The sequence below is a fragment of the Heterodontus francisci genome, chromosome 1 (assembly GCF_036365525.1).
Source record: "Heterodontus francisci isolate sHetFra1 chromosome 1, sHetFra1.hap1, whole genome shotgun sequence".
Taxonomy (NCBI): Eukaryota; Metazoa; Chordata; class Chondrichthyes; order Heterodontiformes; family Heterodontidae; genus Heterodontus; species Heterodontus francisci.
The window spans coordinates 105,587,530-105,603,199 of NC_090371.1; the positions used below are offsets into that span (position 1 = coordinate 105,587,530).

The following is a 15,670-nucleotide window of genomic DNA, read 5'->3' on the forward strand; positions in this document are numbered from 1 at the left end:
AGAACATATCAGCTTTACTATTGTATCTTACATGGAAGTGTTGCAGTCACTTGTATACTGTAATACAGTGGAGAGTTTTCCCCCTGATACTCATTGACTTCAGTTTTGCTAGGGCTCCTTGACTCGGTCAAATTCTGCCTGATGTTAACAGCAGCCACTCTCCCCTCACTTGTTGAATCAGCTCTTTTCTCCATGTTTGGACCAAGGATGTAATGAGGTCAGGAGATGAGTGGCCCGGGCTGAATCCAAACTGAGCATCAGTGAGCAGATTATTGCTGAGTAAGTGCCACTTGATAGCACCGTTGATGACATCATCCATCACTTTGCTGATTGAGTGTAGACTGATAGGGCAGTAATTGGGTCGATTGCATTTGTCCTGCTTTTTCTGGACAGGGCAGTTTTGGGCAATTTTCCACATGATTGGGTAGATGCCAGTGTTGTAGCTGTACTGAAACAGCTTGGCTAGGGGCGGAGCTAGTTCTGGAGCCTAAGTCTTCAGCACTACAGCTGGGGTGTTGTCAGTGCCCACAATCCAGTCCATTTAGCTGTTGCTTGTTATCACATGGAATGAATAGAATTGTGTGAAGACTGGCCCCTGTGATGCTGGAGTCTTCAGGAGGAGGCTGAGATTGATTATCCACTTGGTACTTCTGCTAAAGATGGTTGCAAATGCATTAGTCTTGCCTTTTGCACTGATGTGGTATGGTCCCCATCTGTGAGGATTTGTGGAGCTTCCTCCTCTGGTTAGTTGTTCAATTGTCCACCACTGTTCACGACTGGATGTGGCAGGGCTGCAGAACTTTGATCTGATTGGTTGGTTATGGGATCGCTTAGCTCTGTTGCACGCTTCTTCTGCGATTCAGCATGTATGCACCCCTGTGTTGTGGCTTCACCTGGTTGGCACCTCTTTTTTTACATATTGCTGGTTCTGGCATACCCTCCTGCACTCCTCATTGAACCAGGGTTGGTCCCTTGGCTTGATGGTAATGTTAGAGTGAGGGATATACTCGGCCATGAAGTTACAGATTGTGGTTGAATAAAATTCTGCTGCTGTTGATGGCCCACAGCACCTCACGGATGCCCAGTTTTGAGTTGATCTGTTACGAATCTATGCCATTTAGCAAAGTGGCAGTGCCACACAGCACGATGGAGGGTATCCTCAGTGTGAAGACGGTCTCCACAGGGGCAATGTGCTGGCCACTCGTACCAATATTGTCGTTGACCGATGCATCTGCGACAGATAGATTAGTGAGGGTGAGGTCAAGTAGATTTTTCCCTCTTGTTTCTTTCATCACATGCTGCAGGTTCAGTCTGGCATTTACTTCCTTAAGGATTCGGCTAGCTTGTTGTTGGATATTGAATTTCCCCCACCCAGCTTACATTCTGTGGCCTTGTTACCCTCAGTGCTTCTTTCATGTGTTCAAAATGGAGGAGTACTGATTCACCAGCTGAGGGAGCGTGGTAGGTAGTAATTAGCCGGTGGGTTAATTCTTTTTTAAATTCTTTCATGGGATGTTGGCGTCGCAGGCCAGGCCAGCATTTATTGCCCATCCCTAATTGCCCTTGAACTGAGTGGCTTGCTAGGCTATTTCGAGGACATTTAAGAGTCATTGACATTGCTGTGGATCTGGAGTCACATGTAGGCCAGACCAGGTAAGGACAGCAGATTTCCTTCCCGAAAGGACATTAGTGAACCAGTTGGGTTTTTACAACAATCGACAATGATTTCATGGCCATCATTAGACTAGCTTTTAAATTCCAGATTTTGTTGTTTTATTAATTGAGTTCAAATTCCACCTTCTGCTGTGCTGGGATTCGAACCCATGTCCCCAGAGCAATACCTGGGTCTCAGGGTTACTAGTCCAGTGACAATACCACTACGCCACCGCCTCCCCTATGTCAGGACACAGTCAGGGATTGTGACAGAGGAGTCCGAGGCAGAGAATGTAAGCAGCGATTCGGTGACTATGACTGTCAGGCTGTTGCTTGACTAGTCAATGGGACAGTTTTGCTGCAAGTTAAGGGTAGTTGAGATTCAACCTAATTGCTATGGGTCTGGATTCACACTTAGGCCAGACTGGGTAAGGACAGCAGATTTCCTTTCCCTGTACCAGATTGGTTTTTAAGTCAATCTGGCAGTTTCCAGATCGTTGTTTATTTTATTTTTTAAATTTATTTTATTTATTTAGAGATACAGCACTGAAACAGGCCCTTTGGCCCACAGAGTCTGTGCCGACCAACAACCACCCATTTATACTAACCCTACAGTAATCCCATATTCCCTACCACCTACCTACACTAGGGGCAATTTACAATGGCCAATTTACCTATCACCTGCAAGTCTTTGGCAGTGGGAGGAAACCGGAGCACCCGGCGAAAACCCACGCCGTCACAGGGAGAACTTGCAAACTCCACACAGGCAGTACCCAGAATCGAACCCGGGTCCGTGGAGCTGTGAGGCTGTGGTGCTAACCACTGGTTATTACTGGTACTAGATTTTTATTCCGCATTGATTAATTAATGAATTCAAATTCAACCATCTGCTGTGGTGGGATTTGAACTTGCGTCTTCGCACCGGTCTCCTGTTGCTACTGTTAAATTTGCAACCTCCATTATTCATCATTAACTACTGTCAATTTTACTTTTCCTCTTTGCTTCTTCTCTCACTGATCCTCCTTTTCATTAAAATCATGATCCTTTTGCACCGTAGATTTGCATTCTATGAAAGGTCAGAGAATTGTCAAAATCACCATATGTAATCACACAAAATGGACTGTTCCACTGGAAAACCATGTGTCCTATTAGCATTTTTATTGTATTTAAAAACTTATTTTAGCATGAATAGTTTCATAAATAATGTGGGTATGTCATTAACATTTATTTGTTGCATGATTGTTTGATTAGTTATCAGCTTCAGTGAGGACAAATAATTTTTTCCCGTTAATTCTTACAGTGCTCTATCAGAAGAAGAAAAATCCTCATTGCGTGCAGGGCTCATTGCAAATTTTAATGAACCAGTGAATCAGGTTGGTGACGAAATGAATTCAGATGGATTTGTGCCTGTTATTTGTGTAAGACAATTTTTTGCCTGTTTGTGGAAGAAATTGCCTTGCAATTTAGTCAGCATTAAAACAAGGAAGAAAAATTGGGATAAATGACTGTTCAACACTAATGTTGATAATGAGTCAGAGTCATTTATGGCATAGAAGGAGACATTCGACCCATCGAGTCAATGCCGGCTCCCCCACGCGATCCCTGTAGCCCTGCAAGTTTATTTCCTTCAAGTGCCCATCCAATTTGCTTTTGAAATCATTGATTGTCTCCCCTTCCACCACCCTCGTGAGAAGCGAGTTCCAGGCCATTACCACTCGCTGCATAAAAAAGTTCATCCTCACATTCCGCCTGCATCTCTTGCCCAAAACCTTCATTCTGCCAAAAAGAAAATGTGACCTGAATTACTATAATTCAACTAAATTCTTAATTGGTGACATAAGTATACCGTTTTGGATACGGTTGGGGGGGGGGGGACCTACCAGGGGAAAGCCACAGCGGCCAGGTCTTTGGCACTGAGCCTGGATCTGTGGCTCAGAAGGGAAGGGGGGAGAATAGGAGAGCGATAGTGATAGGAGATTCAATGGTTAGAGGAACAGACAGGAGATTCTGTGGTCGCGAACGAGACTCCCGGATGGTATGTTGCCGCCAGGGTCAGGGATGTCTCCGATCGAGTCTACAGGATTCTTAAGGGGGAGGGGGAGCAGCCAGAAGTTGTGGTACACATCGGTACCAATGACATAGCTAGGAAAAGGGATGAGGACCTGAAAAGCGAATATAGGGAGTTAGGTTGGAAGCTAAAAGGCAGGAAGAGCAGAGTAGTAATCTCAGGATTGATACCGGTGCCACGTGCTAGTGAGGCGAGAAACCGAAAGCGAGTGCAGCTGAACACGTGGCTACAGAGCTGGTGTAGGAGGGAGGGCTTCAGATATGTGCATCATTGGGATACCTTCTGGGGAAGGTGGGACCTGTACAAGAAAGACGGGTTGCATCTGAACTGGAGGGGCACCAATATCCTGGGTGGGAGGTTTGCTAGAGCTCTTCGGGAGGGTTTAAACTAGTTTGGCAGGGGGATGGGAACCGGAGCTACGGATCAGTGGATGGGGTAGCTGTTGAGCAGGCAGATACAGAGTGCAGAGAGTCTGCGAGGAAGGTTAGACAGTTGACAGGGCAAAGTTGCAGCCAGTATGATGGGTTGAATTGTGTCTATTTTAACGCAAGAAGTGTCAGGAATATGGGTGATGAACTTAGAGCATGGATCAGTACTTGGAGCTACGATGTTGTGGCCATTACGGAGACTTGGATATCACAGGGGCAGGAATGGATGTTGGATGTTCCGGAGTTTAGATGTTTCAAAAGGAATAGGGAGGGAGGTAAAAGAGGTGGGGGAGTGGCATTGCTAATCAGGGATAGTATCACAGCTGCAGAAAGGGAGGTCATCGAGGAGGGTTTGTCTACTGAGTCATTATGGGTGCAAGTCAGAAACAGGAAAGGAGCAGTCACTTTATTGGGAGCTTTCTATAGACCCCCCAATAGCAACATAGACACGGAGGAACAGATTGGGAGGCAGATTTTGGAAAGGTGCAGATGGGTGACTTCAACTTCCCTAATATTGATTGGAACCTCCTTAGTGCAAATAGTTTGGATGGAGCAGTTTTTGTCAGGTGTGTCCAGGAAGGTTTCCTGACTCAATATTTAGATAGGCCGACTAGAGGGGAGGCTATATTGGATTTGGTGCTTGGCAACGAACCAGGCCAGGTGGCAGATCTCTCGGTGGGAGAGCATTTCGGTGATAGTGATCACAACTCCCTGACCTTTACTATAGTCATGGAGAGGGATTGGAGCAGACGGGATTGGAAAATATTTAATTGGGGGAGGGGGAATTACAATGTTATTAGGCAGGAATTGGGGAGCTTAAATTGGGAACAGATGTTCTCAGGGAAATGCACGACAGAAATGTGGAGGTTGTTTAGGGAGCACTTGCTGCGACTGCTGGATAGATTTGTCCCGATGAGGCAAGGAAGGGATGGTAGGGTGAAGGAACCTTGGATGACAAGAGATGTGGAACAGCTAGTCAAGAGGAAGAAGGAAGCTTATTTAAGGTTGAGGAAGCAAGGATCAGACAGGGCTCTAGAGGGTTACAATGTAGCCAGGAAGGAACTGAAGAATGGACTTAGGAGAGCTAGAAGGGGACATGAAAAAGTCTTGGCGGGTAGGATTAAGGAAAATCCCAAGGCGTTCTACACTTATGTGAGGAACAAGAAGATGGCCAGAGTGAGGGTTGGGCCGATCAGGGATAGTGGAGGGAACTTGTGCTTGGAATCGGAGGAGGTAGGGGGAGGTCCTTAATGAATACTTTGCTTCAGTATTCACCAGTGCGAGGGACTTGGACGTTTGTGAGGACAGCGTGAAACAGGTTGATATGTTCGAACAGGTTGATGTTAAGAAGGAGGATGTGCTGGAAATTTTGAAAGACATGAGGATAGATAAGTCCCCGGGGCCAGACGGGATATACCCAAGGTTATTACGGGAAGCGAGGGAAGAGATTGCTGCGCCTTTGGCGATGATCTTTGCGTCCTCACTGTCGACTGGAGTAGTACCAGATGATTGGAGGGTGGCAAATGTTGTTCCCTTGTTCAAGAAAGGGAATAGGGATAACCCTGGGAATTGCAGACCAGTCAGTCTTACGTCGGTGGTGGGCAAATTATTGGAGAGGATTCTGAGAGACAGGATTTATGATTACTTGGAAAAGCATAGTTTGATTAGATATAGTTAGCATGGCTTTGTGAGGGGCAGGTCATGCCTCACAAGCCTTATTGAATTCTTTGAGGATGTGACAAAACACGTTGATGAAGGAAGAGCAGTGGATGTGGTGTATATGGATTTTAGCAAGGTGTTTCATAAGGTTCCCCATGGTAGGCTCATTCAGAAAGTAAGGAGGCATGGGATACAGGGAAATTTGGCTGTCTGGATACAGAATTGGCTGGTTCATACAAGACAGAGGGTGGTGGTAGATGGAAAGTATTCAGCCTGGAGCTCGGTGACCAGTGGTGTTCCCCAGGGATCTGTTCTGGGACCTCTGCTCTTTGTGATTTTTATAAATGACTTGGAAGTGGAAGGCTGGGTTAGTAAGTTTGCCGATGGCACAAAGGTTGTTGGAGTTGTGGATAGTGTGGAAGGCTGTTGTAGGTTGCAACGGGACATTGACAGGATGCAGAGCTGGGCTGAGAAGTGGCAGATAGAGTTCAACCTGGAAAAGTGTGAAGTGATTCATTTTGGAAGGTCGAATTTGAATGCAGAATACAGGCTTAAAGGCAGGATTCTTGGCAGTGTGGAGGAACAGAGGGATCTTGGGGTCCACGTCCATAGATCCCTCAAAATTGCTACCCTAGTTGATAGGGTTGTTAAGAAGGTGTATGGGGTGTTGGCTTTCATTAACAGGGGGATTGAGTTTAAGAGCCATGAGGTTATGCTGCAGCTCTATAAAGCCCTGGTTAGACCACACTTGGAATATTGTGTTCAGTTCTGGTCGCCTCATTATAGGAAGGATGTGGAAACTTTAGAGAGGGTGCAGAGGAGATTTACCAGGATGCTGCCTGGACTGGAGGGCATGTCTTTTGAAGAAAGGTTGAGGGAGCTAGGGCTTTTCTCATTGGAGCGAAGAAGGATGAGAAGTGACTTGATAGAGGTGTACAAGATGCTGAGAGGCATAGATAGAGTGGATAGCCGGAGACTTTTTCCCAGGGCGGAAAGGGCTATCACTAGGGAGCATAATTTTAAGTTGATTGGAGGAAGGTTTAGGGGAGATGTCAGAGGTAGGTCCTTTACACAGAGAGTGGCGGGTGCGTGGAATGCAATGCCAGTGTGGTAGTCGAAGCAGATACATTAGGGACATTTAAGCGACTCTTGGATAGGTACATGGATGATAGTAGAATGAAGGGTATGTAGGTAGTTTGATCTTAGAGTAGGTTAAAGGGTGGGCACAACATTGTGGGCCGAAGGGCCTGTACTGTGCTGTACTGTTCGATATTCTATGTTCTATTTCTTGGACTCCTAATACATTGGTGTATCTCTACAAATGTATTCACAGAAGTGCTTAAGAGGGGTACTTAGAATACTGGTAGGTGGAAAAACCTTGTTTACCTGATTCCACTTGGGAGCTACAATCAAGATGTTTGTTTGCATGTATATGTGTTTGTGTGTTTCAATACATTTTTGAAAGTGCGCACATATATGTTTCAATAACTGATTTCACATTATGGTATACAGCTGTTTGGGTATAGATTTCATTCAGTATTTCTTTGTCAGGAGCCATTGGTAGTTGAAAAATGAAATATCTGTGAGGTCACATTCACTTGCTCTGTTTTTAACCAGTGTAGCCCCCTGATGCTGAGTGCTTAAATATTTTGGGCATTGACAATATAAAAACCTAGTTGCTGATGGTATTAATGAATGACCAGATAATTGTTTAATTGAGAAGAATCATGTCCAGGGCACTCAGAGATTCTCGAGCTCTTTAAATAGTGCCATGGGGTTCGTCACATGCAGTTGGTCAAGGAGATGAGGCTTCATCTGAAAGATGGTACCTCTGATTATGCATTGAAGTTCTAACTTCGTGGCCAGGCTGTTAGTTTTCAGGGTTTTTATGAGTTGATGGACTCTAGCACAACCTGGATCATCCTCATTAAGATCATTCCTCTGCATATTTTTAGTCAGAGTTCAGAGTGAGTTTACTATGTCTGCTGAACAAGAATGCGATATTCCATCTGAGTGGTTTTAAGATTTGTAGAACAAGCAAAATACTTTTTTTTTTTTCAAGGCATATTTACTTCTTGGACAACCTAGCATTGGTTAAAATGAGTACAAATCCGTGATAATGTTTAGCATCCTTATATAAGGCTATATGCATTGCTGATTGGTTGCATTTTATTGCTAATAACACATTAAAAACAAAATCGGATTTATTTGTTGATTAAAATTAGTTATACAAAAATCTTCTAAATCTGAAAACTACATTTATTTTGAAGAGCATAATATTTGTAGTTTTTTTTAAAGTGGCTGTGTACTTAAAAAAAAAAATGCACTTCTTTCATGTAATACTCCTGAGTTCAGTAATTTTGCCTTTGTTAAATCTGTCTTTACAGATTGCAACCCAGATTGGAGTACTGATTGCTAAGGTTGCCAGGCTAGATTGCCCTCGGCAGTGGCCAGAACTAATTCCCACACTGTTGGAATCTGTGAAAGTACAGGATGATCTCCGTCAACACAGAGCGCTACTTGCCTTTTATCATGTCACGAAGACTCTGGCGTCCAAAAAACTGGTAGCAGACAAGAAACTGTTTCATGATGTAAGTATTTTTTAAACGCTCAGTGATAAAGGTTTGTATTCCTATTATTCTAAAAGAACATCTCTTGGCACTTCAAGGGTGGAGGGAGCATTTGAGTGTTTGATGCAAATATATGGTTCAAGAGATGGTTTGTCAGAGGCATTTTGAAGGGAAGATGGAAGGTCGCAGATCAAAATGATTTTGGGAGAAAATTCAAGATTTTTACCACTTGTTAGGACTTTGAAAGAAAAATATAAAAGAGTGGTTAATGAATGTCATTGGACTGGAGGGATGTCAACAGTGGTGGTTCCCTAGGAGTTGGTGTTTGGACGAGCGTTTTTTTTCCCCAATATATGTAAATGATCAGGATTTGGATTTAGGGACCACATGATCAAAATTTGCAGACAGTACAAAAATAGAGCATGTTTGGCTGGAGAGGACTGCCATAGACTTTTGGAGGGTGAAAAGCTTAGTAGATTGGGCAGATCGATGTTAAATGAAATTTTTCTGTCGATAAATGTGAGGTCATTTTAATGTAAGACTAGGAAAGGGCAGGTATACTAAATTGTAAACCTTGAAAATGTGTACTGGAAGATGGAGATTTGGGGATTAAGATGCATGGATCGTTAAAAGTGAGAAGACGCGTTGAGTTTTTAATAGAAAAAGCATATGGAATCCTGGAGTTCATAAATGTGTTATTGTGTATAGAAGTAATGCTAAATCTGTATAAATTATTGGTGAGGCTGCACTTCGAATATTCAGTTATAGATGGCCACTGTGCAGAGTTAATCTCCATTGTACAAAGGGACATGAGGCTTTCGTTATGAAGAGAGACCAAAGAAAGTTTACACAGTTTGTTGGCTTTATCAATCAAGACAGAGTACAAAAGCAAGGAAGTTATGCTAAACCTTGATAAACCTGCTTAAGCCTCAACCTTGAGTATTGTGTCCAAATGCAGTCACAACTTTAGGAAGGATGTCTTGGAGATGGTGCAGAGGAGATTCATCAGAGTCATACGCAAGGTTTGGACTTCAGTTAAGTGGAGAGGCTAGAACATCTTGGATTGTTCTCCTTTGATGGTAAAGGGAGATTAAATATCGGGATGTTGATGGTATAAATAAGGAGAAACTGCTTTTACTGACTGGAGGGAGGGTAACCAGAGATCTAAGATAATTGACAAAAGAACCAGAGGGGCTATGAGATTTTTTTCAATGCTGTGCATTCCAGCTCCCTTTTAGATGAAGGCTAACATTCCATTAGCATTTTAATTAATTTTTGTCATTTTTATTTGTTTCATGGAATGTGGGTGTCGCTGCTAGGCCAGCATTTGTTGTCCATCCCTAATTGCCCTTGAGAAGGTGGTGGTGAGCTGCCTTCTTGAACTGCTGGAGTCAGTCTGGTGTGGGAACACACACAGTGCTGTTAGGGAGGGAGTTCCAAGATTTTGGTCTAGAAATGATTACATATTTCCAAGACAGAATGGTGTGTAGCTTGGAGGAGAACTTGCAGATGGTGGTGTTCCCATGCTTCTGCTTAAAATTCAGCCCTATGTCTCCAAGTTATCCACTGGCTCAGGCAATGCCTGATTTGATGCTCGGGGAATATCACATCAGTTACAGTGCCAAAAATTCTAGGGGACACGCCGCAGCCTTTTTCGATACCAGTTGTTCGATCAACCCACTCGGGTAACTGTTCATGCATTTAGTTTCTTGTTACAGAATCTATGCTAATGACTATCTAAGGTAATGCATACGCTGAGAATCTGTAATAGTGAATTTCTGTTGACACTATTGAGTGCCTTCTGAAAGTTAGCGTAATGCAGCACCTTTAGTAACTGCCATTCGTTGTTGAATGGACTGAGTCGGTAGTATTGTGAAAGTGCTTCCATTTTTAAAAATATTTTTTGAGGACTTGTGTTTTAGACGTTTGCAGATGGATTCATTGGAAGACTGTGGTGATTCCATAGATGCTGGACTTATTTTTTTAAAAGATCACTGGTTTAAAAAAATTTTACTGGATGTCACATGTCTTTATTTATTTATTTATTTAGAGATACAGCAGTGAAACAGGCCCTTTAGCCCACCGAGTCTGTGCTGACCAACAACCACCTATTTATACTAACCCTGCACCAATCCCATATTCCCTACCACCTACCTACACTAGGGGCAATTTATAATGGCCAATTTAACTATTAACCTGCAAGTCTTTGGCTGTGGGAGGAAATGGAGCACTCGGCGAAAACCCACGTGGTCACAGGGAGAACTTGCAAACTCCGCACAGGCAGTACCCAGAATCGAACCCGGGTCCCTGGAGCTGTGAGGCTACGGTGCTAACCACTGTGCCGCCCTATCCTTTGATCCCTTTAGCCCCAAGAACTATATCTAACTCTTTAATATGTTTAATGATTTATTTATTTATTTAGAGCTGCAGCATTGAAACAGGCCCTTCGGCCCACCAAGTCTGTGCTGACCAGCAACCACCCATTTATACTAATCCTACATTAATCCCATATTCCTACCACATCCCCTCAATTCCCCTACCACCTACCTACACTAGGGGCAATTTACAATGGCCAATTTAACTATTAACCTGCAAGTCTTTGGCTGTGGGAGGAAACCGGAGCACCCAGCGGAAACCCACGTGGTCACGGAGAACTTGCAAACTCTGCACAGGCGGTACCCAGAATCAAACCCGGGTCGCTGGAGCTGTGAGGCTGCGGTGCTAACCACTGCGCCACTGTGTCGCCCAGAATGCCAGACTATTGCGAGAATTTAACTTGGCTTTGAGTTATGAGTACAAAGATAGTGCAAGGTAGAACTGTATTAGTTACAGGTTAAGCGTGAATGACAATGTTTGTGTAAATATGTTTTAATTTTTTTTATCTTCAGTTTTTCTCAACACTTGGTAATCAAACTCATTTAAAATGGTGTTTCATTCCTCCAAGGATGGAGGTGTTTTGAAAGTGCTTCCATTTTAAAAATATTTTTTGAGGATTCGTGTTTTAGAATCGTGGCAATGGATTCCTTGGAAGACTGAAGTGATTCCATAGATGCTGGATTTGGTTTTTTATAGGGTCACTGGAAGGACTCCGTTTAAAAACATTTACTGGATGTCACATGTCTTCAGCTTAGTAAATAGCAGGTGCCTTCTGACTATGGGAGTTGTTTACAAGAGAAATTACATGTCAAGATTTATGGTGCTCAAGAGTGGGTTTCTTTTTTGAAAACTTTTGGGTCAGTCGGGAGGTCAGTTTGCTAAAAGTGAAGTCTAGTTCATCTTTTTTCCACCTGTTTGAGGAACCCTGAGACTCAAGTGTAAGAAATAGAGAAACCGAAGCAGTATTTCTCCTCAGAAGCTTCTGGAAGACTTACTCTCGACATCTCCTGAACGAACTGCTTCTGAAAAGATCCCAGTGATCCTCTAAGCCAGACTGTATGCCATCTGGAACAGAACATATCTTAATCCTTTTTCTTCAAGAATTCACAAGTACTCGGACCAAAGCATCTTTATTTTTAATTTAACCTGTGTGTGTGTGAGAGAATTTAGAAGGGAATATATATATATATATTTACTATCATTTCAAACTGTGTTAAAGCTTTGCATCTTTATTGACTAAGTCTTGTTTTATAATTTAATACTTTTGTTGTTTATTCAAAAAACCTGGTTGGTGTATTCTGAAATAAAGAGAGTACATAATTGGCCATATCGGTAACAGGGTACACATTTAAATATATGTGGTTACCTGTGGGGAAGTGGAACTAGAGAAAGACAGTGCACTCCTCCCACCTTGGTCGTAACAGTAGGGAGAAACTCAACCCATTGGCGAAAGGGTTGAGAACCGAGGGCACCGATTTAAGATGAATGGCCAAAGAACTAAAGGCAAGAACTTTTTATGCCGTGAGTGGTGAGGATCTAGAAGGCACTGCCTGAAATTGTGTTGGAGGCAGATTTAATCATGGCTTTCAAAAGGGAATTGGATAATTATCTGAAGAGAGAAAATTTGCCAGGTTATGGGGAAAAGACAGGGGAGTGGGACTAGCTGAGTTGCTCTTGCAGAGAGCTGGCACAAACATGAGTGGCCAAATGGCGATCTCCTGTGCTGTAATCATTCTGTATTACAAAAGATAAAGAACCTGTCAGTGCAAAATCTGTTCTGGCGAAAACCGGTTTGCCCTTGAGGGTCTGCCATCAATAACTGCCATAATTCTGTTGAGGAAAATGGTACAGAACTGTTTGTTGTGCAGAGAATAATGTAATACAGTGTCACTTGTTAGAATCACTTCTGTCCTCAGTGAATTTTGACAATGATTCCTCTTGTTTAAACTCTTATATTTTGATGTGCAGGTATAATCATAAGTTGTGCAATATACACATGTTATGTCATGTAACATCTTAAGTATTTTTCCTGAAAATTGAATAAATGATTTTGGCAGTATTCGAAACTAAGGGAACATTTAATCTTTTGTTCTCTTACTAGTGCTGGTGTTCAATATGAAATGTGCACTGATTCACTGATGACTACCTTCTCGTACAGACCTGCCAACGCAATAATAGTGCAAAACATGTTTTCACCAGGTGTGGAATGTTACAGTGCCAATAGTAGTCTGTTGAAGAGCAGCATAAAATCTGCCTCTGAGAGATGCATGGTGCTGTGTAATCCTCTTAGTACAAATGGGAAAGATTTCATGAATTGCTTCTGCAGTATAAGGACACGACAGTGGCAGTCATGAATTGAATAGAGAAATTTTTTGCATTGGTGCATGCTTTTTGTTTCGATGGAGCATTCATAGTTGGATTTAATTTTGAGTGGACTGTGTGTAGATCATCTATGTTCATAGGCTAACTTGTGTTGCAGTCCTTTTTTAGAAATGACTGTCACTCCTGTCCTTTTATTGCAGAAGCAGTTGAAGAAATCTTTCTCATTTACAAAGATCCTGATCTCCCTTTTATTGCTATTACTGTGTTTTAGTGTAGCACTGAACTTCACTTTCTTGCTGTCTCATTCTTTCTAAGTTACAAATTTAGTCTCTCTCCTTCATCCTCATTGTGCTGCAATCAAGACCGATCACATAATCTCCTACCCTAATTTATTTTTTCTCAGATTCCAGAACTGTTGAACTCATTACGCTCCTAATTATTTTTTTCTCTCATAATCTTCAAGCTTGGTCTTGACTCATTACTATTCTATAATTTACATTGTCTTTCAATCTTGCAACTTTCCTTTGTTTGTCATCTTATTTTCTCAATAAAATAAAAGGCTGATGTGGGGATGTTAGAACTAGATTGTGTCTGTAGAGAGTAGAGGGAAAACAGTTAATCACTAAATAGTGATTTCTGACTGAAAGTGCATGTGCCAATTTAGAGCTGAGACATGTTCAGGTTTTGCTTTTTTAACCTACCTACTGTCTAATAGCCTATTTGCACTTATTGTCCAGGCTCTCATGAAAAATGACTACTTGAGTGTTGTACTGGAGTGCAGGTGTCATTATAAAGCCATATCACAGTATCAGTTAGTATCTTCAGAAGAGCAGAGTAGAAAATGGAGGGGAGGGGATGAGTCAGTGCCTTCATGATAGGGAGCTAGAGAATAAGAGGGTGGAGAGAATGTTCTCTTCTACTTCAGGCAATGGTTTTTAGTTGAAAATACTTTTTGATATTCTGCACATGTCCATTATTCTCGCATAGGTCACCAATGAACTATCAATTTAACGACTCTTCCTTTTAGCCTCCAATAAGGCAAGCTGGGAACTACATTAATGTTTCATGCCTCACTGGGTGATAGTATAAGATTATTACAGGACAATCAGCTGGGTGCCAAATTGATAATTCCACAGATTAGCTGACGAACTTGCATTTTTGTTTACATGTTAACTCAAATTAAAATTTTGTCGTTTTCTTAACCCATCAAAAAAAAATCACCTGCCAACTGTGCACTTAATTTGGCATTTTGCTCCCTTGTTTTCAAAGGTGCTTTCTGAAATTCTTATTCTTTAAATTCATAGGCTATCAAAATGTTCAAGTCACTAATGGAAAGAAAACAAATTTGAAGTTGCCAACTCTCGCAGTTTTGAGCAGTGGGCACTTTGGCAAGGTACACAGCAGTGTTTACAGGTAGAGCCTGCTCGTGGGATTATATTCCAACAAAGGATCTACCGTTAGGTGGGGATGGCCCTAGAAGTCTTTAACATGGACTGTGGACCTCAGGAAATCTTACAGCTTCAGAGCAAATTTCTGCCAATCAACTCCCTTTTCCTCTCTCCACATCCACTGAAGAATAAGTATTTCTCAATGTTAAACACCCCAAAACTACCAGATTTGGCCAACGTCAGGTAGTGAAGGAACCAACATGAGGGAGTAACTAATCTGGTTTTATACTCACAAGCTTAACAAATCACTGACATGTCTGTGCATGCAATCATTTACACAAGTGACCATTGCACAGTCCTTTGAAGACTAAGTCTCTTCACTGAAGGCACTCACCAACATATGGTGTGGCATTATCGCTGTGCAGATTAAGGATGGATAGAGCTGCTGAAAATTGGCCATTCATGTGTGTTGCGGACCATCAACAGCAGTATAATTGTTAACTACCACAACCTACCTATTTCCCCTGGGCACTTCCATCACTCTTCAAGCTTAGAGTACAGCCCTGCTTCAATAGAAGAGCATGCTACAACAGAGCACAATTTGTATGCTAAGGACCAAATACCATATGCTACAGGCACAGCTGAACAGCACCACAACTAATGGGTCAGACCAAAATTTCTTTACCAATTGACTGCAACAGGACATAGATAAGCTAGCAGAATGGGTAGATGGGCAGACAAGTGGCAAATTGAATTTAATATGGAGAAGTGTGAGGTAATGCATTCTAGCAGAAAGGACAGGGAGAGGCAATATAGACTAAATGGCACAGTTCTAAAAAGTGTTCAGGGACAGAGGAGCCGGGGGGAGGGGGGTGGGGGTGGCGGGGGGGTTGGTGGTGGTGTTCAAGTGCATAGATCTTTGAAGATGGCTGGACATATTGAGAGAGTAGTTAGCAAAGCATATGGGATCTTAGGCTTTTTAAATAGAAATATTGAGTACAAAAGCAGGGAAGTTAGGCTGAACCTTTATAAAGCTCTGATTAGGCCATAGCTAGAGTATTGTGTCCAGTTCTGGTCACCACGCTTTAGAAAGGATGTGAGGGTCCCTGAGTGGAGATTTACCAGAATAGATCCAGGGATGAGAGATTTCAGCTGCAAAGTGAGGTTGGAGAATGAGGGGCTCTTCTCCTTGGAGCAAAGGAGATT

The 15,670-nt window shown here is 42.5% G+C and overlaps 1 protein-coding gene across 4 annotated transcripts in view; it reads left to right on the forward strand.

Annotated features, from left to right (window-relative positions):
• ipo11 (importin 11) overlaps positions 1–15,670 on the forward strand; it is an 837,351-nt gene that overhangs the window by 107,372 nt on the left and 714,309 nt on the right. For all 4 annotated transcript variants that reach the window (XM_068034109.1, XM_068034083.1, XM_068034101.1 and 1 more), the window contains exons 4-5: positions 2,954–3,026; positions 8,196–8,399. In XM_068034109.1, the coding sequence (XP_067890210.1) occupies positions 2,954–3,026; positions 8,196–8,399 (277 nt within the window). The remainder of the gene's footprint in view (positions 1–2,953; positions 3,027–8,195; positions 8,400–15,670) is intronic.